The 23,451-nt window shown below is 42.9% G+C and overlaps 1 protein-coding gene across 1 annotated transcript in view; it reads right to left on the bottom strand.

Moving 5' to 3' along the window:
• Window positions 1-1,176: 1,176 nt before the first annotated feature.
• oxct1a (3-oxoacid CoA transferase 1a) overlaps window positions 1,177-23,451 on the bottom strand; it is a 32,625-nt gene continuing 10,350 nt past the window's right edge. Inside the window, exons 8-17 of the mRNA XM_052068512.1 lie at window positions 18,840-18,947; window positions 18,529-18,643; window positions 18,092-18,186; window positions 17,581-17,629; window positions 17,342-17,414; window positions 16,105-16,180; window positions 9,146-9,235; window positions 8,496-8,576; window positions 2,195-2,296; window positions 1,177-2,116 (exon numbers count right to left, since the gene is read on the bottom strand). Of these exons, the coding sequence (XP_051924472.1) occupies window positions 2,081-2,116; window positions 2,195-2,296; window positions 8,496-8,576; window positions 9,146-9,235; window positions 16,105-16,180; window positions 17,342-17,414; window positions 17,581-17,629; window positions 18,092-18,186; window positions 18,529-18,643; window positions 18,840-18,947 (825 nt within the window). The 3' untranslated portion in view covers window positions 1,177-2,080. The remainder of the gene's footprint in view (window positions 2,117-2,194; window positions 2,297-8,495; window positions 8,577-9,145; window positions 9,236-16,104; window positions 16,181-17,341; window positions 17,415-17,580; window positions 17,630-18,091; window positions 18,187-18,528; window positions 18,644-18,839; window positions 18,948-23,451) is intronic.

Consider the following 23,451-nt stretch of genomic DNA (forward strand, 5'->3'; position numbering starts at 1 on the left):
GAACTTTATATGCAGTGTGTAAAATTCCCCCTCGGGGGATATTAAAAGGAGTGTCGCTTTGAAGTCATATTCGAGTGACTCATGTCCAAGATGTACAATTAAAGGTTACATTAAACCTCATTAAATAAGAGACAAACATGATCCGGAAAAAATCAACGCCGGCTTTGACGAGTATAAAAAAAATGATGTGCCTCATAAAACATCCAATGTTCACGACCTAAATTGTGACAGGCTGCAATAATGTGCTGAGCGACTTCCAGCCGGGTCTCCTGCGAGGTAATTCCAAAATGCGTTCTGGCAGCTCATGGTCACCCAAAGACCCAAGGAAAACTGTTGATATTGTTTTAGGCTTTTAATGAGATGCGTCATGGGCAGTGGTTTTGGATGCTCATTGAGATGACAACGGTGGCTGAAAGAGGAGGAAACCTGAAACCGCATAAAGCCATGTTTGGTTTGATTTAACTCGCCCCGAGGACGTGGGAATTTTCTGTGTCTGCCCCTCTTGTGTAATATTACTTAAAACGGGACAATGTATATTAGAAAAAAAACTGTGTTGGGCAGTCAGGACAGAGACATATGTACCAGTAATACAGCATAAGAAATTAAATTTCCTTTGTCAACAGTTTTCCCGTTGTCATCAATAATTTTAAGTAATTAATTGTTTTGACCCTCATTGCACTGGCGTATCACAAGACATGCCAACATCCTACGCAAAAAAAAAAAAAAATCATTCAGGATGTTCTGACATTTTAACCCTTTAAATGTGTCACTTTGTTTCCCAGCATCACCGCGCTAACTCGGTTAACAATGTGCAGGCTAAAGGGGGCTCTCGTTGATTTATGTAGGGGCTTGCTGGATTAACATCAACAGCAGGCCGCCACAGGCCCTGTCACTTTTCGTTTCGATTTTCCGCTTGAAGGACTAACCCAGCTGATCTTCTTCAACCCAAAATACGCCCGCGGGGCAAAATTCTTACAGTTACGTAACCGGCCTCAGGTAACGTTACCGTCTCTCGACTCGAGTGAGGTAATTGCATGGCGAACGTGAACGCAAGCCCACCATTCCATTTATAGAAGACACCGATCTGAAGCTGTTTGCTTTACCTGCCGATTAGGAACACCCGGAAAAAAAAAAATCAGCTCATTCAATTTAAAAAAAAACCCAAAAAGCAACACATTTGTTTCATAAAGCAACCAAAAGTGCCTTTTATTGCTTGCAGGGAAGAGCAGATTTATGAATATAAGAAAACAAACAAACAAAGGCATCATCATGTTTCGTCTTGTAGTCTTGTAAAAAAAAAATAACAAAACGCTGTTTTACGTCGACATGATCAAGTTTGAGTTTACATGAACATTTCATTCATCGTATGCTGTGTGAGGTCCTGACAAATTGCTTTAAAACTTTTTTTTTCAGTAACAAGTTGATTCTACAGTAGCTAGGACTCCGGGAATTACATTTATTGCACCATAAACACTAGAAGAGTTGTATTTGACTAACGAGAACGGAAAAATAATATTGTAGTACTGCAAAAGGTGGCCGCGGGAGTTGATTCGCAATGTTAACAACCGATTATACTGATGTCAAGTAAAACTGAAGTTTAAATTAAAAAAGCTTAATCAGTAAGAAATGCAAAGAAACGGTATGAAATAAAGCAGATTGGGCGCAATAGGGCATGTAGCTCCTCCAACCATAAACATGGACGCACTCACTGTTTTGAAGTGATCACACGTTTCTGTACTGCAATCGTCAGCGCTGCCGTTTTGGTTCGCAACAGAATTCAAACAGGTTCTAGAAGTGAAGTATTCAACATTCATGTGTGAAACTGAGATCGGTTTTCTCCCGAGAAGCTTATGGGAGGAAGGTGTTTATTTGCCTTTTGATGGATGATGCAACCGGCTTCTATGATGGAGGGACGGCCACAGTTGGGGGGATTAAATTTTGAAGCCACTCGCAAATTTACAGCAGCAGGCTTCTCGTTGGATAAGAACTCTTGCCGATTGCTCAACTCGAGCTTACCGAGAATCACTTCAACATCACTTTGGCCTTCATTGAGGATATTAGAAGAGAGAGGGATTCGTTTCTAGATTTGCTGCATGGGTCTCAGTTTGGGGGACACCTAGAAAGTGTCAATTAAAAAAAAACAGATTAGTCAAATGATCCATGAGACTATTTAATCATGTTTTGAAGGACTGACCTCAAAGTCGGTACCGGTGCACTCCTTGATGTCTTCTGGAGTGATTCCCTCCCACACTTCTATGAGAGTCAGCCCTTTAGCCTTATCCACATCAAAGACGGCCTGAGTGAAGAGAAGCAGGCGTTATGGAGAAAACTACCCCCCCCAAAAAAACACCATGGCAAGGCAGGATAAAAATGAAATATCTTTTTGTTTAGTAGATGCAATTGAAGATGCAGAACAGGAGGGGAGTGGGGGGGGGGGGGGGATTCGATGGTTAAGGGGGCCTTCAAGCTCTGGAAAAAGAATTCAGATCACACGAGGATGGAGATAAGACCTTCCAGGTCAGCCATGCTGAGAAACTCCGGCTTTTGTATGTGTTTGCGTGTGTGCCACTGAGTGTGACGCAGGAGGTAAGCAATTAATTGCGGACAACATGAATCATCAAATGGACGCGACGAGTTGCCTGCAATCGTCACCGATGCAGCTGCGTTGAGCACTCACACGCACAAACCAAATTCTGAGCACACGTTTTTGAGAGCAAAAACACTCAAAGTTCCACTTAGCCCACTAAAAATATCAATAATGATATTTGGTAGGGCGGCCGGCCCGGTGGACCAGTGGTTATGGCGTCGACCTCACGGTGCAGAGGTTCAATTCCAGCTCGACACAAAGTGAAATATTTCATTTTTCACTTTTGACGGTAATAGTTAACAGCAAATGAAAAAAAAAAAAAAAAAAGAAAGCAAGAATGATTTTTTTTTTTACAATTGTGTAGGAAATGCACAATTTCCTTTGTGTTTAATGAATATACTGTATATGTGACATTCACTTTTTGAATTCAGCTATTGACAAAGTGAACTTTTCTACATCTTCAAACATAAGACTGATAAATCACAGTCCAAAAAAAACCCCCAAAGCCTCCATCTCAAACACATTCTCACGTGGAGGACGTACTTGAAGGCCACATAAGATACTTCACAAATAGGAGCGCAGAAGACAAAGTGACCCGAATCCTGTTGCTTCCTCCCAGCGGGGAGTGACAGGCCGAGGCCTCGTCCACACAAAGCCCGTCACGGTTCAGCTCATTAGATTCGTGCGCGGCAGGAGGCTGACATCTCACTCCAAAATAGCAAGACAGATGGAACGGCATAGGGAGTAGGAGGATACACAGACACGGGCACCGACATGCGTTTCTTCATGTGACGCAAGGGTTCTCAGTCATTATGGAACATTGAATAGCGGTCGTCGCAGAAAAAAAAAAGGGTGTTTTCACACATGACGGGGGCATCAAAAATGTATTAATCATGAACATAGAGCACTCAAAATGATGGGACTTTGACACCGTTTTAACTTTTGCTCAGTCTTGAGAAGTATGGGCCTGATGAATTCAGATCGAGTGTGCCATTAACCTGCCATGCATGTTTTTGGAATGTGGGAGGAAACCGGAGTACCCGGAGAAAACCCACGCAGTAATATACCAAAGTTGTATTAACTTTGCAAGCCCAAGTGCCCAATTCCTATTCACTGCCTGATGCCTATATAGAATTTCCGATCAATTTCAAGTGCCACATATCCAATATTGCCGCGCTTATCCCGAGGGAACAAAATGAAACAACCAATAAGCCCAAATTGCACGGGAGGAAATCTACAAGGAACCAGCCCAGCAGCTACAGGACTTAAGTGAATCGCGACGCAAAAATCAAAACATTGCATCCAGTTGAGTTCCCCCCCCCCCCCGAATTATTGAAATGCAGGTACTCTGCACATCATAACTGCATTACTCGCCTGGAGTTATTTTGGACACGATGATGAGATAGCATATTTACACCATGTTTAATTGTTTCTCCTTTCATCGTAGTTTAGATTTGCAGGTAGGTCTTGAATGTATTCATTTGTGCCGTTTGATTTGAGTGTGCACGTGTCATCAATCAAGGTCACCTTGATAGGATGCAAGTACCCCAATTGCCCCCCTTGAGGGGTAAAATAAATCACAACGGCTGTGGCTTAAACGACGCGGTGCAAATCGAACATCAATCAAACCCTGAAATAAATCCAACATTGGCAAACGGGGAAACAAACACAAAAGATAATATGTTGCCCGGTCCCATTTCAGGACGACACGTGAGTGCAAGGGAAGTACAACATTCATTCCGTTTACAAAGCGTTCTCTCTCCTGTCTGTGTTGGAGCAGAGATGGACTCAAGAGAAGCTCGGCACACAATAAAAACAGCCCGAGGATTATGATGCTCATTAAAGGCATCATTTGCCGTGTTTATAGCCTTTCATTTCCTACAGCTGATAGGGGTCAAGCCGTTTCCTCTGGTAATTACCTCCAAGCACGTAACTCTGTTATTTACTTGACTTTCGTTTTTTTTGGGGGGGGGGGGGGGGTTCCATACACTAGCACGGATGACTTTTCTGTGTCAAACCAAGAACGCTTTTGAGTTGGAAATTATGTCCTCCACAAGCTCACAATGGCAAAAGGGCAACTCGTGCATGCACGCCGTTCACAGCAAGAACTCAACTTCATTTGATTGATAGACACAGGTTGGCGGAGGTCGTTCAGGTCAAAAGCCAAAACCATTGCAATCTTTTCATTTGTCTGCCCTCAGCCAGGAATGATTTAAACCATTCTTTCGACTCACAGGACCTTTGGTTGTAAACTATTACCGGAGGAAGAATATAACCTGTATAATATTTAACCTGACTTAGAGGAGTTACTGTTGCCTCTTCTGACTGTGGGTGAGAATCGGTATCGGGATATTACAGAGCTTCACGATGAGCTGATCATTTGAATCAGTCGGAATCGAACCCTGCATCGCTACACCGTGAGGCGGATATGCAAACCAGTGCCTCACCATGCCGCCTCTTCTTCTTCTTATGTTATTACGATTATTATTATTGCTCTTGTTATTGATATTGTTAATAATAATGTGTTATTATTGTCGCTAATGGGCGGCCCGGTGGACGAGTGGTTAGCGGGTCGACCTCACAGTGCAGAGGTACCGGGTTCAATTCCAGCTCCGGCCTTCCTGTGTGGAGTTTGCATGTTCTCCCCGGGCCGCCCCGTGGGTTTTCTCCGGGTACTCCGGTTACCTCCCACATTACAAAAACATGCGTGGCAGGCTGGTTGGACGCTCTAAGTTGTCCCTAGGTGCGAGTGTGGGCGTGGATGGCTGTTCGTCTCTGTGTGCCCTGCGATTGCCTGGCAACCGATTCAGGGTGTCCCCCACCTACTGCCCAAAGACGCCTGCGATAGGCTCCAGCACCTCCCGCGACCCTAGTGAGGATCAAGCGGTTCAAAAAATGGATGGATGGATTATTAACAGTGGAAAAAGTTGTTTTTACTCTTATATGGCTGTTAAGGCCGTTAAAGATGAATTAGATATGTTTTCATTACTTCAAATGGGGGAAAACGGGCCAAATCGGAACAAACTAGAACAGATGGTGTTTGACCTTAAGACATTCTACTGTGGCAAAAGACGCACAGAGGGAATTTCTGACGTGGTCTGAGAGATCGAGAAAAGCAGCAGGAGATGAAATACGGAAGGCAATGATGGGGGCGGCACCATGCTGGCAGGGGCAGAAGAAAGAGATTTCACCTTTCTGGACCTCTTTCACCTTTCTGGACCGAAAAACGTCTCACTGGGAAATCTTGTGCAATAATTGATCTCCTTAGTCTAGCAGAAAGAGCGAAAGTGATGAAACGCTGTCGAACTTTGACCAGCATCTGGTCAGTTTTTATCAACGTTTATCTTCGAGAAATCAACATGCGGTGCCATTATTTGGCTGGAATGACATTTGCTATGTAATACACATGAATACATGTTTACAAGAAAATATTTAATTCTGTTTAGTACATGATACCCGTGATCCCCCCACCCACTGTGCCATGAAGGATCAGGAAGTGCCTCAATTAGTCCGATTTTTAAAAATTAACTTATTGGCATTCAAAATAATGTATGTGTTTTCATCCATCTATACCAGTGACATAAAGTGAAAGGCAGAACAATTAAATGGCCTTCCACATGATGGCAGAAGGTACAACTCCGCTGTTTATCCACCTGTTGCCATTCACAAGACAGAATAATAGTTTTGTGAACATCTAAAAACAGGCCTACATAAGTATATCTGTGAGAAAATTGAGACTTTATTCCATGAAATATACACTACTTTGTGTGACCTTGTTTGTTCAGTTATCTTGCATACGATTTTTCTCATTTCAAATATGCGCCTCGGCCCAATACAGGTTGAGAAACATTGCACGACACGAGCATTTGGTGTGTAGGAGGCACCGTGACAGGTGACCTCAGCAAAAGGTGTGACTTCAGGACAGCAGGAAAGCATCTGGCTCGCGAATAAATTCAACAAACAAAAATACTGGCACTTTTTGATTCCTTCCATTCTGTACAAGTTGCGTCTCATTATTAAGAGGCAAAAAATATATATATATACCCTTAACCTCAATTTCAGGAAATTCTATATTCTGCAGCAGTACTATTTTAACTAAAGACACCATGGGGGGGAAAAAAAATTGATTTCAGGGAGTCGGAGGTTTGAAAGCTCCTCAAACCCTCGCATCACATTTAAAGCCCGTGTGTCTGACATGTTTGGCTCGGTGACACTAAATAGGACGATAATATGCATGCAGTCATATTCTAGCCGGAGAAACAACATGCCAGGCAGCGGTTTCAAGACAGTGAGAAGGGCTTCAAGAAATGACATAATAAGACAAGCCGCGCCTCGGTGTGAAAAGGAAAAAACAAAAACAAAATCAATAATAAGCCTCGAAAGACACTAATTGGTACTAAATTGAATCAAAGTCATATCGGTCCACCCCTGGGGCATCACAGTAATCATTCAACTTGTTTTTATATGTGTGTGTGTGAGTGTGTGTGTGTGTGTGTGTGTGTGTGTGTGTGTGTGTGTGTGTGTGTGTGTGTGTGTGTGTGTGTGTGTGTGTGTGTGTGTGTCGCAACATTCGCTTATTACCAACGGGTAATGATGTTACGATGTTATTATGCATCTGAGAAGATGCTCTGATGCACAAGGTGATCAAGCCTTACTTGCATGGATAACACATTTACAGTGCAACCCCCAATCAAGTTGATAAGAGTAGGAACGTTTTTTTTTTCTCCAGAAAAATACCCTGCACCGAGCATCTTTCTCAGTTTGTTGCCTATTACCACAGCAAATCTCACAAGTGGCTTTTAATGAACCTCGTTCATTGTGTATGCGGTGACGGGAAGCACAGAATGGGGCATTGCTGGGCGCCGCTGCGCAGCTGTAGGACGTCTGCTGCCAACGTAAGTCACTTCTAATATATATATATATATTTTTATTCTCTTCAAGAGAGCCATAACTGTGACATCAGGAAGCGTTCGGGGGGGGAGCTAAGCGATTTCCTGCTATTCTGCAGACTCATTTATATGTAACGGCATGAAGAAATACGGTGCATTGATCAACAATGAAAGATGATCTTGTCTCATCCGCTTCATCTTTCTTTAAATGAGAAAACTCCTCCGGGCTTTCTTTTGCAACAATGACAGACACGTGTCGAGGTATGGTTTACTTTTTGTCGAAAGCGGTGAAAAAAAAAAAGCCTCACTTTTTACTTCCTGGTAGGCTGCTACGTTAACACTTCCAAATATGCACTGTTCCAATATTTATGGGCTGTAGGAATTTTCAAACCACATAGTATTACAATGCCTTTAAAGCATTAAATATACATCCATCCATCCATTTTCTGAACCGCTTTATCCTCACAAGGGTCACGGGGCATGCTGGAGCCTATCCCAGCCATCGTCGGGTGGTAGGCGGGGGACACCCTGAATCGGTTGCCAGCCAATCGCCGGGCACACAGAGATGAACAAGAATCCATGTTCACACTCACACCCAGGGTCAATTTAGAGTGTTCAATCAGCCTGCCATGTATATTTTTGGAATGTGAGAGGAAACCGGAGTTCCCGGAGAAAACCCACGCAGGCACGGGGAGAACATGCAAACTCCACACAGGAAGGAGCTGAGATCGAACCCACAACCTCTGCACTGTGAGGTTGACGCGTGAACCACTCGCCCACAGGGCTGCCATTAAAAATACATTTTAGGGACAAAATCTATCGTATTTTTGATGAAAACGTAGGTCAACTATGCTTTAATGTGAGTCATGATGGGGGTACTAGCAAAGCCAAGCATTTTTTTTAGGTGGTAACGCTGCAATAAGTCAAAAATTGATCTCAGTAAATTAGAGAACTCTACATCTATGGCCGGAAGGTTTTTTTTTTCCTTCAATGTGTATGTTAACTAAACAAATACAAACCTTCTCTGTGATGATCCTGTCCACACACTGCTTCCCTGTCAGCGGCAGAAGGCACTCGTCCAATATCTTGTGTTTACCTCCCTAAATGAAAACAGCACAACATTACAAAGAGAGCCTCGGTCTAAAGATAGAACTCAAAGTCAGCCATTAAGACCTCTCAGTATACCCATCATTCATCTCAAAGTGAGAGCGGCTCCCATGTCGCTGCACAACACACACATTACACACGTTCTCCATCATGAATGACAACACCCTTCAGGGCGGCGAGTTTGCGTTCACCTGCTGTACCATCTGGACGGTAGCTGGGCGCCAGACATGCTCCGATTGTCCCGGCTGAGCGAGTTTGTGCATGTTTTTGCTGCTCTTACTTTCCAATTTACATGAAGCCAAAGTTAAAAGTGTAGCACTCTGACTAATCAGCTCTTGACTCCAATTCTCGACTCGTGTTTGAATTAGCTAAAGACAAACGAGCAGCAAACTGGTATGCACGCTGACCCTTTTCTGCTTAAGAGCCATTAAGCAAACCATTAGGAGAATCACCATTAATCAGTCAGAACACTCACGGTCATTAGTGCAGGAAGTAGACACGGGGGCACAAAGAAAAATGAGGGAATGCACACATACATACGGTACACTCCAATGATACAAACCTTTGCTGAGTGCTCCATGGTGACCACCACTTTTGTTCCGGCGCTGGCCACCAAATCCATGGCTCCACCCATTCCCTTCACCATCTTACCCTGAAATGGCAAAGATAAATATTCATGATAAAAGCAATACATTTGGAATGGGACATTGGAATAAAAACGTGCCGAGAACAATCTATTGTGCGTTACCTCTACCTATGAACGAATGTTCATACGAAATGATCAAGTTTTGAAACGCCTCAACAGGAAATTATTGCTACCCGGTACGAAAGAAATTTCAAGATACGAAAGGTAAAAATACAGTATGGGCGGCTACTCGCACCTCCGAGTTTCCTGAACGCAACATACTTGAAGCTGCTCTCTGCCATTGGCTATTCCCGAGGATCATCCTGGCATCCCATTGGCTAAGAAGCACTTCTACTGTATGCGTCCATGTGTGTAGAGAGATAGAAATGCGTCTGTGCAGCATCCTCGTCATTCGCCACACGGGCCATGAGGTGTTCCGTTTTACATAAATGTGCACCGCCCAGAAAAAGTGTTCACCAGTCGGGCGATCCCTCACTATGCTGATGTTTGCCTTGAACATTTTCAAAGGATTGTTAAAAGCCGACAAAAGCAAATGTCCTTGGATCAGTTCTTTAAAAAACGCCAGGCAAAAACCACTTCTGAGAGAGAACATGAACTGAAGATGGCAAAAAAAAAAAAAAAACGATGAGGACGCAGTTAAAAGTTACCGTAAATGACCGTCATTTATTTATTGTTCTCTTTTACATTATGCAAAACTTTCATTTATTGTGCAACAATCTAATTATAACATGTATTTATTACATATTTTGATGCATTTTGATGCTTTAGAAAACAGTTATGTCTGAATTTTGGGGTGCTTGGAACGGATTAGGGCATTTACATGGAAAATGCGTCTACTTACAAAATTTTCTTGTGAAGAAATTTGATTTATTGGACTTATTTGTTGCACTTACTGTTAAAATTGTAAAATCGCATTGGAATGTAGTGTTCATACTTTTCCAGTATTTGATTCTAATCATTTTTTCTTTTTTTAAATGGAAACAATGACAACATTTTACCGTGCTACACAGAAATACTTTGGAAAAAAGTTATGATTATGATTTATGATTAACCAAAACTTAAATCCGACATTAAATATAAGGTCTAGCCAGTAACAAAACAGTTGTCATGTTCCCTTGCACGTTATCTGAACTGGACAGCCTGCAGCTGTGAAGACGTTTAACTTGTCTCCGATGTGAAATGACATTTTTGTATTTTGGCAGAAATGTCAGCTGAAGCCATGTCAAGCACTGAGAAAACGAGAGCATAGCCATCTGTCCGAGGGGGACACCAGTGAATGGAAGAAAAATGGGCAAAAACGCTCAAAGTTACACTCGTATTGCTATCGTGGCTGTAGAAAGTTAAAATACCGCTGCCGCATCTTTGGTATTTTCCGCTGGCCATATTTGCCTGACCTTCCTTGCAAAAGCACTCCAGATCTGACAAGATTACAAAACGAGTCAAGTGGGGCATAAAACCTTCACTACTGTTACACTGAAAGTGTAAAACTGGTACAATGTCACCAAGCATTCATTCAAACCAACAAAATGAATGATTTCAGGAAGATTTTGGAAGTTAAGTTTGCAATGGGTAGAGCCAAAGCACAGAACTCAATCCAAAGAAAAATCTATGAGGTGAGGGCTGTCCACGGGCTACATCCCGGCAATCTGATACGTTTGGAGAGCTTTTGCCAGGAAGAGCGGGCAACCATAGCCAAGTCACGATGTGCCATGCTGATATGACTCCTACACGGAACACTGAAGGCTGTCATTAAATCAAAAGGTGCTTAAAAAAAATGAAATAGTTTTGGAGTGCGCATGCACCATGAGACAATCAACTCAGTAGACATTTTTATTTTTCCGAGATGTAATTCCTTTTTTGAGACCGTAAATTGTTCATATGATGTTTTTTTTCCCAATTATTGTTTCGGAGAGTCTTTTGTGACCTCAACTCTTGAATATTTAAAATATGTTTGCAAAAGGGGCATATTTACTTTGGCTCTCTACTGTTGCAAAACAATATGATGGACGGATAAAGAAAATTGAAAGCATTTAATGAGTTACTCCCAGCTAATCCCCAAACGCATGTTTGTCAGAATTGTTGTGCATTTGAAAGGATTTAAAGGCACCAAAAGCCACTTCGGCAGCTTCAATGCACTTTCCGAATTTATAGAGCTATAAAGTATCAGATCAACAAATGACTAAGTGAGAGCAGACAATGTGACTTGAAATGAAATAAATCTGAAACCTCATCTCGGCTTTCAGTTGGGTAACACATTTTTTTAAGTGCCTCGGTGTCTCCAGTGAAAGAAAGCTTCTGGTCCAGTGGTGAGTGCCTCGACCTCACAGTGCAGAGATACTGGGTTCAATTCCAGCTTGTGTGGTGTTTGTGTGGGTTTTCTCCGGGTAATCCGGTTTCCTCCCACATTCCAAAAACATGCATGAAAGACTGATTGATCACTCAAAATTGTCCCTAGGGTGTGAGGGTGGATGGTTGTTTATCTCTGTGTGCCCTGCGATTGGCTGGCAACCGGTTCAGGGTGTCCCCCCCGCCTACTGCCCGACGACAGCTGGGATAGGCTCCAGCACCACCCGCAACCCTTGTGAGGAAAAGCGGATCGGAAAATGGATGGATGGATGGATGGATGGGTGTGCGTATGCATGTGTGTGTGTGTGTGTGTGTGTGTGTATATGTGTGTGTGTATGCACAAAGTGGTGTGCATTATAAGAATCCCGAGTGCCTTCAGGAAGGCCAGCTGGGTCGGAAAGATATCAACCCAGCGCAGTGCGAGGGCGGCGAAAAGGAGCGCAGGGGTAAGTCTGATTTAAATGAATCTACCGTCACGCAACATCTTTGGAAGCAACCGAGTACAAAGCTGTTAATGAGTCCCCAAAATGACTTTAATGAAAGGAAGGATCCACTTTGCGCGTTAACCTTCAAACACGGCAATAAAGCCCTGCGACTTTCGTCAAGTGCGCACCTCTGCTTTTTATTTAATGCGCAGTTTCTTTTAATAGGATACTCTAGCTAGAAAGGGCGTCCTTTTTCCACACGATCGATGCTAATGCACATTCTGACATTCAAAGAGCTCGCCAGTGCGCGCACAAGCCCTCCGGGATGACCACGTCTGACCTGATACGAGCAAGTCTGACTTGTGTGATGATGAGTGTGAGCCAGACACCTGCGAGCACTCCTTCATCACAATGACCTGAGCTGCCGTTAATCTGTGAGTCAGGACAAATGTCTGCCTAAGTGCGCCTGCTATTGTCGTGATCGATACATTGCTGGGGCGACTGACATTCGGCTCTTTCGGATCGTCAGCTTCGCATCTGCTGATCTGCAGACTTCACGTCAATTTGATCTTGATCTGTACGTACGTTTGTGTGTCTATGACCAAAGCAGATCCACGCATGGCAAAAAAAAAACGGACCAAGTGGGAGCACTTCACCCACTTCTGATGCAAGTCATCCAAGGACCGACTATCAGATGTCTTTGAAAGATTATCCCGAAAGATTCACCTGAGGTGTGGGCGTGTGTGAAGAGAATTTTGTTTCCTGATCTGCTTGGAAAAACGCAATTAACAAAGAGGACGGCCAATTGTTCATGTTCAACATTACAATATTTACAGTCACAAATCCTGTACGGGTTTGGCTGACCCAGAGTGGCCGCGATTGTGAAATGGCCCTCACGGACCGGAGTTGGTGACCCCTGATGTACAGTATCTAAGGTTTCCTGGTAGATTTTGCAACTCCTGAGCAGTCTGCTATTGATGCAATTACACATCTCACCTTTATGATCAGATATCTGGCCGCACTAGTTTATCATTCCAAACATGTTTTGATAAGCCCATGTTTATTTTGAAGTTATTTAGCCAACCGTTGTCTCTTGTCTCTTTTTTCATATGCTCATAAACTCATACACATACTCGCCTGCTCTTTTAATCAAGCCTTGCCTGAGGGCAGCTCCGCTTGTGCTAGTTAAATTGGTGTTAAGGGAAAAAATGTGAGCAGCTTAATGTCTTTTTCAAAGCGAGAGATCATGTGGGAGGCTGGATCTGTGGCGTCGAACCCAAATTACAAGAGACATCTGATGTTGACGTGCTGCTAGGATGGCGGCGATCAGGACAAGTGACGGAGAGCAGATGACATCGATGTCACCACTCACCCCAAGTTTTTGTTGTTGTTGTTGCCGTTTTTTGTCTTTTTAATCCACCGCTATGCTTTTCCTTTTAGGGCTGTTTCAAGGAGAAGTCAAACAACGCTAATGGTGTCGCCTTGATTTAAAAGGAAGCTTCACACAATTACTAATTGAAAAACTAAGAATACGGTAGGCGGCCCAACGGGCCAGTGGTTAGCTCGTCGACCTCACAGTGCAGAGGTTGTGGGTTCAAAACCGCGACCTTTCTCACCCGTTCAAAATGGCTGACAATCTCCGGCGTCCGACCCGAAAGACTCTCCATTTAATTACCAAGAAAAAGGCTACAGCCTGTCTTGCTTCCGCGGAAGACTAATGACGAGCGTTGGATGAAAAGGGGGGACGATCCCGGTAAACGAACCCTCTAACGCATCCCGGTGGGATTCAGCCAGGCTTACGTTTTGCTCCGTTTCTTTTTCTGCGTGTGCGCGTTTGTGTGTTACACGACTTCAAATGATTCCTGCATTCAAATGAGTTATACAATGGCTTTTGATTAGGAGCCAGTCGGAGCTGTGTAAACAAACCATTTTGCTTCAACCTGAGCCACGGTTAATTCTACTGCCATCCGCATGGAACAAAGCACACACACGATTAAAATGCCCAAAAAAATGACAGGTAATCTTTCAAGCAGCTCCATCGCGCAAGCTACCATTTTGTGGCAGCCTCAGAAAAATTGGGGTTAGACTGAACGGTACATTTGACACCGATAGTTCTCTTTTTGGGGTATGACCAGTTAATGGCTTTTTATGGTTCTTTTTCCACTCATACAATCACAGACGTGACAGACTAACCAAGATGACATAGCTCTCTTCTCTTATTGGTCAGCGGTAAGTGCTTGTGAGTGGCGAGACAGCACAAATCAATGTGGCCTATGAGTTCTTTGTGATTTCACAGCCTATGCGAATTTATAGCAAGCTACACGTGCTTCCGCAAAACTCACAACTTGATGACAGCCACGCATTTACATTTTACAAATCAGTGTACTGTAATTCACAGATACTTGTGACAGCATGCCCAAGCTGTTTCAGATTCAAAAGTCCGGCGTGGAGTAGCGTATGACACAAAATCTTGATCATTTCAAAGCCCTCGACCGGAAAACGTTTATCTGCATTTGCATATTGAAAGCGTTCAAAATCGCAATCGTGCCGAGAGTGCCGAATCCCCGACTCCTACGTTAAAACATTTCCAATTTCACGCTATGCACCCATCTTTAGATGGTGAATAATTTTCATTATGAGAGACGGAGGAGGGGGGGGTTGTAATTCTCTTCATCCATGCTTTCAAAAAGGGGAGATAATGAGAATTGAGGCGTAGGTGAGGACGCTGGTGTTTAAGTGCGCAGTCCGTAACTTGGTATGGCCAAATAAAACCGCTGTGTAGAAATCCAGCATAATCAAGTGGCAAGATAATTCAACATGGTAACAACCAAAAAACAGAACTGGAGAGCTCAACAGAAAACAAACCAACCCTGTGAAATTGCTGTCCCCATCTTTGCCAATGATGACAGCTGCATCTATAAATTAATGCAATGCCCGAAGCAACGTGTACACTTCAGTCAAGCGAAAAACTACCATGTGCCGGGGGCGTTTGTGTCCAGCCCCGCCCCCCTCTCCAACAGTCTGCACAGACTTTTTTAATGGGTTCTTGACCTTCGTAATCATTTAGAAGGTCTGTGGCTGCCTTGGTCCAGAGACCAATTGACCTAATCAAACATCTTGCTCAAATCCCACCCCCAGCCATTACACTGTAAGCGCCCGTGAGCTCACCCGCATAGAAGAACAAATGCCATGTTCTGGGTAGGAGTCGATGAGCAGCCTATAGTTTTGCGAACACCACTGTGCATAAAATGAACACAATGGTGATGAAAAATCTAATCGATTGTACTCTGGTACAACAAGAAACCATATCAGATAAGAGATAGCCCCCCCCCCCCAAAAAAAATGCTTTCTTTGAAGCCTGTGCAGCATCTCGGCACTGCCAAGAACATGTAATTTTTCCTCAAATAGCCCTGTCATTTAGGAAGAGAAACGCGGGATTCTATAAAATCAGCCTATTCACGCTTGTTTCTGGCTGAGTGGAAATAACACAGAGGGGATGTGAGATTTTGTCACTTGACACATTTGGTAAATGGGAAAGATTAGAATGCACACACCGTCAATGGAAAGCCTCGGTGTGGCCAAAAGCACCCCTCCTGTGTCACCATTAGATATACTGTTGCAGCAATACTACAATTACCATTTCCAAATATATACATTACGACTGACGAGAGCGCAAAACACCACAAAGGATTAACTGGGAGGCGGGGGGGTGGGGGGGTCGTTCATAAAGTGCCGCTCCATAAATTTCTTTGGAGGCTACTTCCTGGTTCATGGAGGAAAATCAGACTGGCGGTGGCATGATGATTCTGAGGGGAGGTCGGGTTGAGGGAGGGGGGTGGGTAATGATGCCACAGTGACTCGCAAAAATGCATGAATCGCATCCAGATTCTCATCAACATTGAAAGCCCTCTTCTGTGGTCATTTTTGTTTTGTGTTAACGTATCAATGATTTTGACCCAAGGCAGTCATAAAAATGTGAAATATCCTTCACAGGCGACACCTAATACAGCAATGATGCCAATTCGACAAAATGACATACAATAAGATTGCCAGACGAGCGGCAGTTCTAAGGAAAAAAAAAAGGAAGATGAAAAACAATCTTACTGGGATCATCCAGTTGGCGAGGTCTCCGTACTTTGACACTTGCATGGCTCCGAGCATTGTCAGGTTGATGTGGCCCCTGAAGAGAAAAGTCGCATCCAACAGAAGACGGCTGTCAACGTTTTGAGTCGTGGCTCTGGAGTAAGATGATTCTTTTTTTTTTTTACAGCTTTGTTATCTTTGGCATCCTAAGTGAAATCTCCCCATTGCCTTTTAAATGTGGACAAATCCAAGTCGGGTTTGAATGTGATGGTGTTTTAGGGTACACGGGTTTTAGCCTGAATCTTCATTAGGACATTATTTAGCCTGCTATACAGAGTTTGTTCAAAATTTAAGATAAGAAAACCTTTATTTGTTTCACAATGGATAAATTTGCAATTTACAGCAGCAAACATTTGGAGGGAAGAAAGTAGAAAAACATAAGAAAAAAACACAAGTATTTGCATGCACAAAATACATTTAAATGAAAACAGAATGAAATATGAAATATAAAATAAGCATACAGTATGTGCAAGTGCAGTTTTCTTTTCAACCCCCCCACCCCACATTTTGCTGATGTAGACTGCAAATTTCCCCAGTGTGGGACAAATAAAGGTTATCTTTTCTTATAGTTTTAGCATTGCTTTGTGCATCACTGAAGTACTCGATGTGTTCTTGAAAGGGTCACAATGTTTACTTTGGGAGTCTGGTTTAATCTGTTGTTGGTGCAGTGATGACTACACGGCGACACTTTGTCGGATGGGCAATAAAAATGAATCTCGCTTTTAGTTACTCCTCACAAACTTCCAGCAATCTTGCAAAAAGGCCAAAAGCGAGGTTCACTGTGTGGTTGTTGCTTGTGCGAGTGCAAAGGGTTATTTCTGAGCATTATTGGATTTCCACGGGGTGTCTGTGTGCGTGCGCACACACACACACACACATTCTTGCATGCACACGCACGCATGTACACAACTTTGGCGAGTGCAGGTGGGCAATACCAGACAGCTGACAAATCAATGGTAACCAAGGTGTTTGGAAATATTGGCCAGGCTGCTGTGCAGTCGCATTTGTTCGAAATGCTGTTTGCAAATACCCCGGGTTACTAATTGATGTTGAAGCTCGCTTCGGCGTTTATCAAATGGGCTCTGATTCAAACACATACTTTGAAGAGAACATTGAATTTATTCGCGAAGTCTAACTTCGGCAAGTGTCGTTCTCATAGGCCAAGCATATCAGATTCGCAGAACTTTTTGAGTGTTACCCTCGGATCATGGCAAATGACTCATCGCTGGAGAAATAGGCAGCTCCGGGAAGCACTGTGACGGTCTCCTTTCCTGCAGAACATTGAAACAACTCTCAACTCCAGTAAATGAATACATGTTGAATGGTAATGCGCAAAAATAACCAATGAAATCAATTTGTATTCATGTTCTTAGGCTTGTGTACAAGCTTCATTTTGAAGACTTCAATTCAGCATGAGCGCATATCGATTGGCCTGACCTGCGTTAATCAGGTCTGCATCCACTTCGGCGTCAGTGGGGTACGGACCCTGCAAAGATTTAAAAACAAAATGTGGTTTACTGGGATTTGCTTCACGTGTACACACAGAGTGACTCCGAACGGTTGGAGACAATCGCATTTCTCTCACTCAACGAGACTTTGATTTTTTGAGGGGGAGAGCTTAGTGCATCACTTGTTCAAAGCTGGCACACATAATTAAGACGTTTTGACAAATAAGGCATTGCCATGGACGCCTACACTCGCCTGTCAAAAAATGATTGCAATTTATTCCATCTCTGCAGCAGAATTCTTTTCTCTGGGCTCACTCAGTCAATAATGATTTTCCCACATACAAATGAAGAAATTTAGTCTAGCCACCACAATGTGTCGCATAACAAATTGAAAATATTATTATTGAGGGGCCCACCGAAGAATGGCCCCTCATGGCTTTCTTCCCCCCCCCCTCTGCACAGAGCAGCAAAATATGAAATGCTAAAAATGAAAAACTTACCAGTCCTAAAATTCCATTTTCGCTTTGCAGGTGCACAGTGATGTCTGGCTTAATGAAATTGCTGGCCAACATTGGGATACCGATCCCGAGGTTAGCTGGTCAACGTTTTGTTTAAGGATCAGATTGAGAAACTTATCAATTTAAAAGGTGGTCATTGAATGTTCACTCGCAGTGACATATAACAAACACTCTCTCTAATGTGGACCCTTCCCTGTTCCCCATCGTAAGCTCTGCATGGCCCGTTGATTAAATTCCACACCGCTCAACATAAATAATGAAATAAATAAATTGGTACCGTTGTGCAACGGGTGGATAATTCATTACAGAGCTGGTGCAGAGCTTCCCATGGCTTCCATTTGAATGAGGAGGAGTGACGGCAACAATGACGCGGTGCAAAAACCGGTTGACTGTCGGGTAATCTCAGAAACAAAGGATACCGTACATCCCATCTTCAAACTCTAAAGCTGCTCGACGAATGATCCTTTCCCGGACAATATCGGAATCCTTCTTTGGTTTGGGCTTCTCTTCTTGGGGTTTCTTTACTGTGCGTTTCTGGAAACAGTCAAAAGGTTGTTTAAGTGATGTGTCTGGATATGAAATGACAACATTTAAACCGCAAGGTTCAAGGAACTGTAATGCCGGGTTGGAAAAATTTCAACCGGACATAATTGACATCACCCAAATGCATTTGCTACGCACTTTGTTCCAACCCATTTTTATGATTATTATTATTTTTTTATTTTTTTACCTCAATCCTTTTTTCGTAACTGCCTCCCTGGACAACCCTGTGGACGTAAATGCTGGGGATGTGAATGTCTTCTGCGGCAAAGGTGCCGACATCTACCACCTCTTCTACCTGCAAAATAGAAAATTTTCAAACATTTTATATTTAGGCAATATTTTAGATTTAGATCAATGTTTTTGATTTCACAGAAATTAAAAAAAAAAAATCAAACAAGCACGACAATGGCATATTCGAAAAACAACAATATTTTTTTCTTTGCAGATAATGTGATGATACAGGAAGTGTAAAATAGCTCTCAAGGCAAAGCATGCAAAAATCTACATTTTACATGTATTCAACATTTAAACATGAAATGTAATTTAACATTGCAAAAGAGGCATCACGCTGGATGCCTCCATGTCTGCTTGCTGAACATCGTCAATTTGAACACTTTCAATCTCCTCCCCAGGGTAGAACTGATCAGATGGTCGAAAGCAACTTTGGTCAAATATTTGCAGCTTAGAAGCATGTACCTCGAGTCAAAAGTATCTAACAGTGATAAATCACTGCTTTTCAACATATAAAAGGGAACAACGCCTTTGGAGGAAAATGTCAGTGTGAGCAGCTCAGCGATTACCTTCCACCGTGCGCGTCTCAGGTCATAAGGACGAGTACGGTTTGCAAAAGTGATGCTGCTCATGGTGTCCTTTTCATAGCGGAAATTAAACTCTTGTAGACCATTTTTTGGAAAATTGTTGCCACCAGAGTGAGCAATCTCACTAAACAGAGGCCTTTATTTTAGCGGGACATACGCCCAAAGTCAAAAAGAGGGCACGTATAACATTTTATTATTATTATTGTGGAAATAATACAAATATAACATGTACGCAAAATGCTCATTTTGGCCATGTATTACAAATTCATAGCTCTCGGCTGCAGAGTTGGGTGGCAAATGGAGAGCTCCTTTTATGGAAACGTTAAGGCATAGGTACAAGGCTGGGACTAAAGACAATCGATATGTTCGTAAGATTCAATTTTCTTTTAGGCTGGGATAAGGTACAAAGATATTCTGGGCTACTGACAAAAAACAGACGAGGAAAAGAAAGTTATCTTCAAGGACACCAGATAAAAAGGTGCGGCAGCAAAAACATTTCTTTGTTCACAGCCATGTTGTTTGTGCAAGCACAGAACATCCATTAAGACATGCTTTGAACTATGGAAGTTGCTAAAAAAAAGGGTGGGGGCCATCCAGAGCCAAAAATATACTAACAATAATTGAAAAACCGCCCAGCAGCAATCAGAGACTATGAGTGTTTGAATGGAATTTTGGGGAGAAGGCATTTATTTAACAAAGCCGACTGTGAACCTCGAAGCAAGTATGTCCGCAGACCAACTTTGCAACTGCATCATAACCCACTGTTTTGGTGACCGCAAGTGGCAGAAGTGGACTCAATGTGACAGCAAGGTCAGAGTGAATGTCAGAGGTCTTTTGTAGCTAACTAACAAGACCCAGCAAAGAGACATTGATTTGAGGTGAGCCAACACGATACGAGTCCAGGCACGAACGCACCTGCTCCTTTCCTCTTCGATAACAACGTTCAAAAAGGAGTCAGCACCAGCTTGTTGTTGGCATTGAATCTACTCGAGCGTTTAAAACACTGTGTTGACATTCACAGCAGGCCATGTCTGCAACATGGCTTTTGGCTCCGAGTCAACACGCAGAGGGGGAGAATCGACGCCGGTAGTTCCATTTTTCTTTTCTTTTTTTTTGTTGTCGTTATTTTTGGGACAGAGCAGCCAATACATTGAGTCCAGTGGGAAAAAGAACAATTTTCCTCCTTCACGAAGATTGGATAGTGAACACACTTCTAGCAGGAGATGGCAACCAATCACAAGAGAGCAAATGGAGACTTGCGCATGACATAACATAATTCTTGCACCCCACCCCAACGATCTACAGTACTTGCCTGTGTAACCTACTTATCCCATTTACATGAGGGGCAAGCAGCCGTTAGCGCAAATTGAATTTAATCGCTTCTTATCTCCACTTCCTCCCTCAGCACTCAGCGCTGAATGAGAGGAGTCAGCAGTTAAGAGTGGGTCTTGGCGTTGTCATGGATACACAGACTTTGGTCGGCATTGAGGAAGCTGCCGCTCAGGATCGTTCAAGTCTTCTTCCCTTCTCCTTTTGATTGGGATATGGTAAATCTGCCGCTCCGCCGTGAAAACCGGGCCACGCAAGATGAGATTGGAGGGGTTGGAGAACCGATAGTGTGGTCCCATACAGCCTCCTACGCCTTTGCGATTGGCTTGATCCTGCTTTTGTGAAACTGACGATTTGCATAAACGCCTTCAACAAGCAAGACTGAGCTCACCGCTGACAACGATTTTAAAGTAGGGCAGACCCAGGCCCAAGAGAAACATTAATGACAATTTAGTTACCATTAGAAAAAATCGTGTCGCTTTGATTGAAAAGTAGTCAACAAGCGTGGTGTTTTTCTGTACTTGCACAAACCTGACATTTCTTGGGCTGCATTATCAATTAGCCAACCACGGCTAAGTCGCAACATTATACAAAGCTCACCCAATTTAAATAAGAGTGTGGAGAAAAACACCCCCTGCCCTCCAAAAACAAAAAACAAAAAACCTTTCATCTGCGTGTTGTGTTCTAGCTTGAATGGAGTGCTCAGATGCAGTTCAGACAGCAGCCTTAAAACACATGGGATGCTAATTTCGAAGGGAAAAAAACGGAATGATAAACACACAAAAGCACAACATAGACACACAAAAAGAAGAACAAAAAAAAACACAAAAAGGCAAATGAGCAGGTGTGCCGAGGGAGTAAGTCGATTTTCACATCAATGACAGCAGAACAAGGCAAGCTAGCTGGGATGCTCTGGGAATCAAAATGTCTCAGAGAGACGCTTTTTTTTAGAGACTTTCAATGTATGGGGGGGGCTCAAATGTTTAGGCTGCTTGCGCTTATGTTAAAACCATGGTCATTTGTCTCCTGGGAAAGAGTAGCTGGCTTTTGCAGGATGAATACTACTAATAAACGACAATCGAATTCTGTTTAATCCAAATCCAGCTCACACCAATTTTTTGTTGTACTTTCTCATTTGTGACTGGGTGGTGTTTTGCGCGCATGTGTGAGAGCCATTCATATTCACATTTTGCAACCAGAGTACAGCGGTTAACTTATTTTTACACTGTTAATAAATGTTTGATGCCAACAGTTTCACCCACCACCCACAAAAACAAATCACATAAATGCCATCATATTGATGATAGGTATAGCAGGTTTTGAACAGAAGTTGAAGAAAAATGGTGCCAAATGACATAAAATTACACGGTGGGCCAGATCTGGCTTAAAGTTTTCCACCTGTGCTCTAAATTGTCCATTTGGTGTGAATGTGGGGTATACTCCACCTCTTACCCATAGCCGGCTGCGATATGTTCCAACTCACCCTCCAGCATTAGTGAACAGAAGCATTGTAGAATATGAACGGAACATTTCGACCAAGGCACAGATGATTTCTAATTGCATTATTTTTCGATCTGGAAAAAGCGTTTGAAATAGGACGCCCAGCATCCCAGAACTAATTTCCGTTTCGAAAATGTAATCATCAATGTGTGGCTTGTTACCATCAACTGGGGTACAATACCAAAAACTGTATAGAGGACACTTTGCAAGGGAGAGTTCCTTGATGAAGGTAACAATGCGACAGGTGCAAGTCATTATAGATGACTTGAAGTTTAGCTTTTCCTAAAGGCAGAATGATTCAATTCCCCTATTACTGTACATTCCAAAGGGAAAAACCAGAATAAGTGCCTTAACATAAAACTTTTGGGCACATACATTTAATCGTTGAATGGCTAATTTGAGGATGCAAATTTAATTGAATCTATATAAAATGATTACATGCTTTACCACACATGATGAAGTAGTAAGGCTGGAGAATGATGTCAGACGTCGGGTTCCAACTTCACTCAAATGACAAGACAGCACCAGGCAGACAAACGTGTTCCATTTTGACACCCGCGCCGTGATGCTGACACACCTCGAGTGATCTCGTGACACGCACACCACATCGAAAAAAAGATCTCTTGTGCTCACGTTTTAGGCACTCAAGACTCACATTTGTCATGTTTTGACTTCCCGAGTGGATAATTTGTACGTTAATTGCAGTTTCTCTTTTACCACGAGTCACACTGGATAGATTTATGCATAGCCAGGCGAACTGAGATGCAACATGTAGGCAAAGGGATGGTGGCTAGAGGCGACAAGTGTATGAGGAGGACTGCGACACCACACCCTCATTATCCCCGTGTATTTATAGACCCTCTATCTTCCCCCCATATGTGTCTACGAGCGGGCAATCGGCCAGGGCTTTGCTGTCACATTTAGGGGGGACTTAGCACCGATACTCTCTCACTGCCCAGAATTCTGACAACACAGAAATGTATTTCCTCTCAGCGGATGGGTTCCGGTATCTAAAGGAATGGGAGAAAATATCACAAAAACTAAAAATTACATGTTTCTAATCATACTGACTGCTAATTAAAGCCAATAATGAAATAAATATAATGCTATCCCCTGCACATCTAGTGTTTTATCACATTTTACAATCAAACA

This window comes from Hippocampus zosterae, chromosome 6 (assembly GCF_025434085.1).
Source record: "Hippocampus zosterae strain Florida chromosome 6, ASM2543408v3, whole genome shotgun sequence".
In the NCBI taxonomy this organism is placed as follows: domain Eukaryota; kingdom Metazoa; phylum Chordata; class Actinopteri; order Syngnathiformes; family Syngnathidae; genus Hippocampus; species Hippocampus zosterae.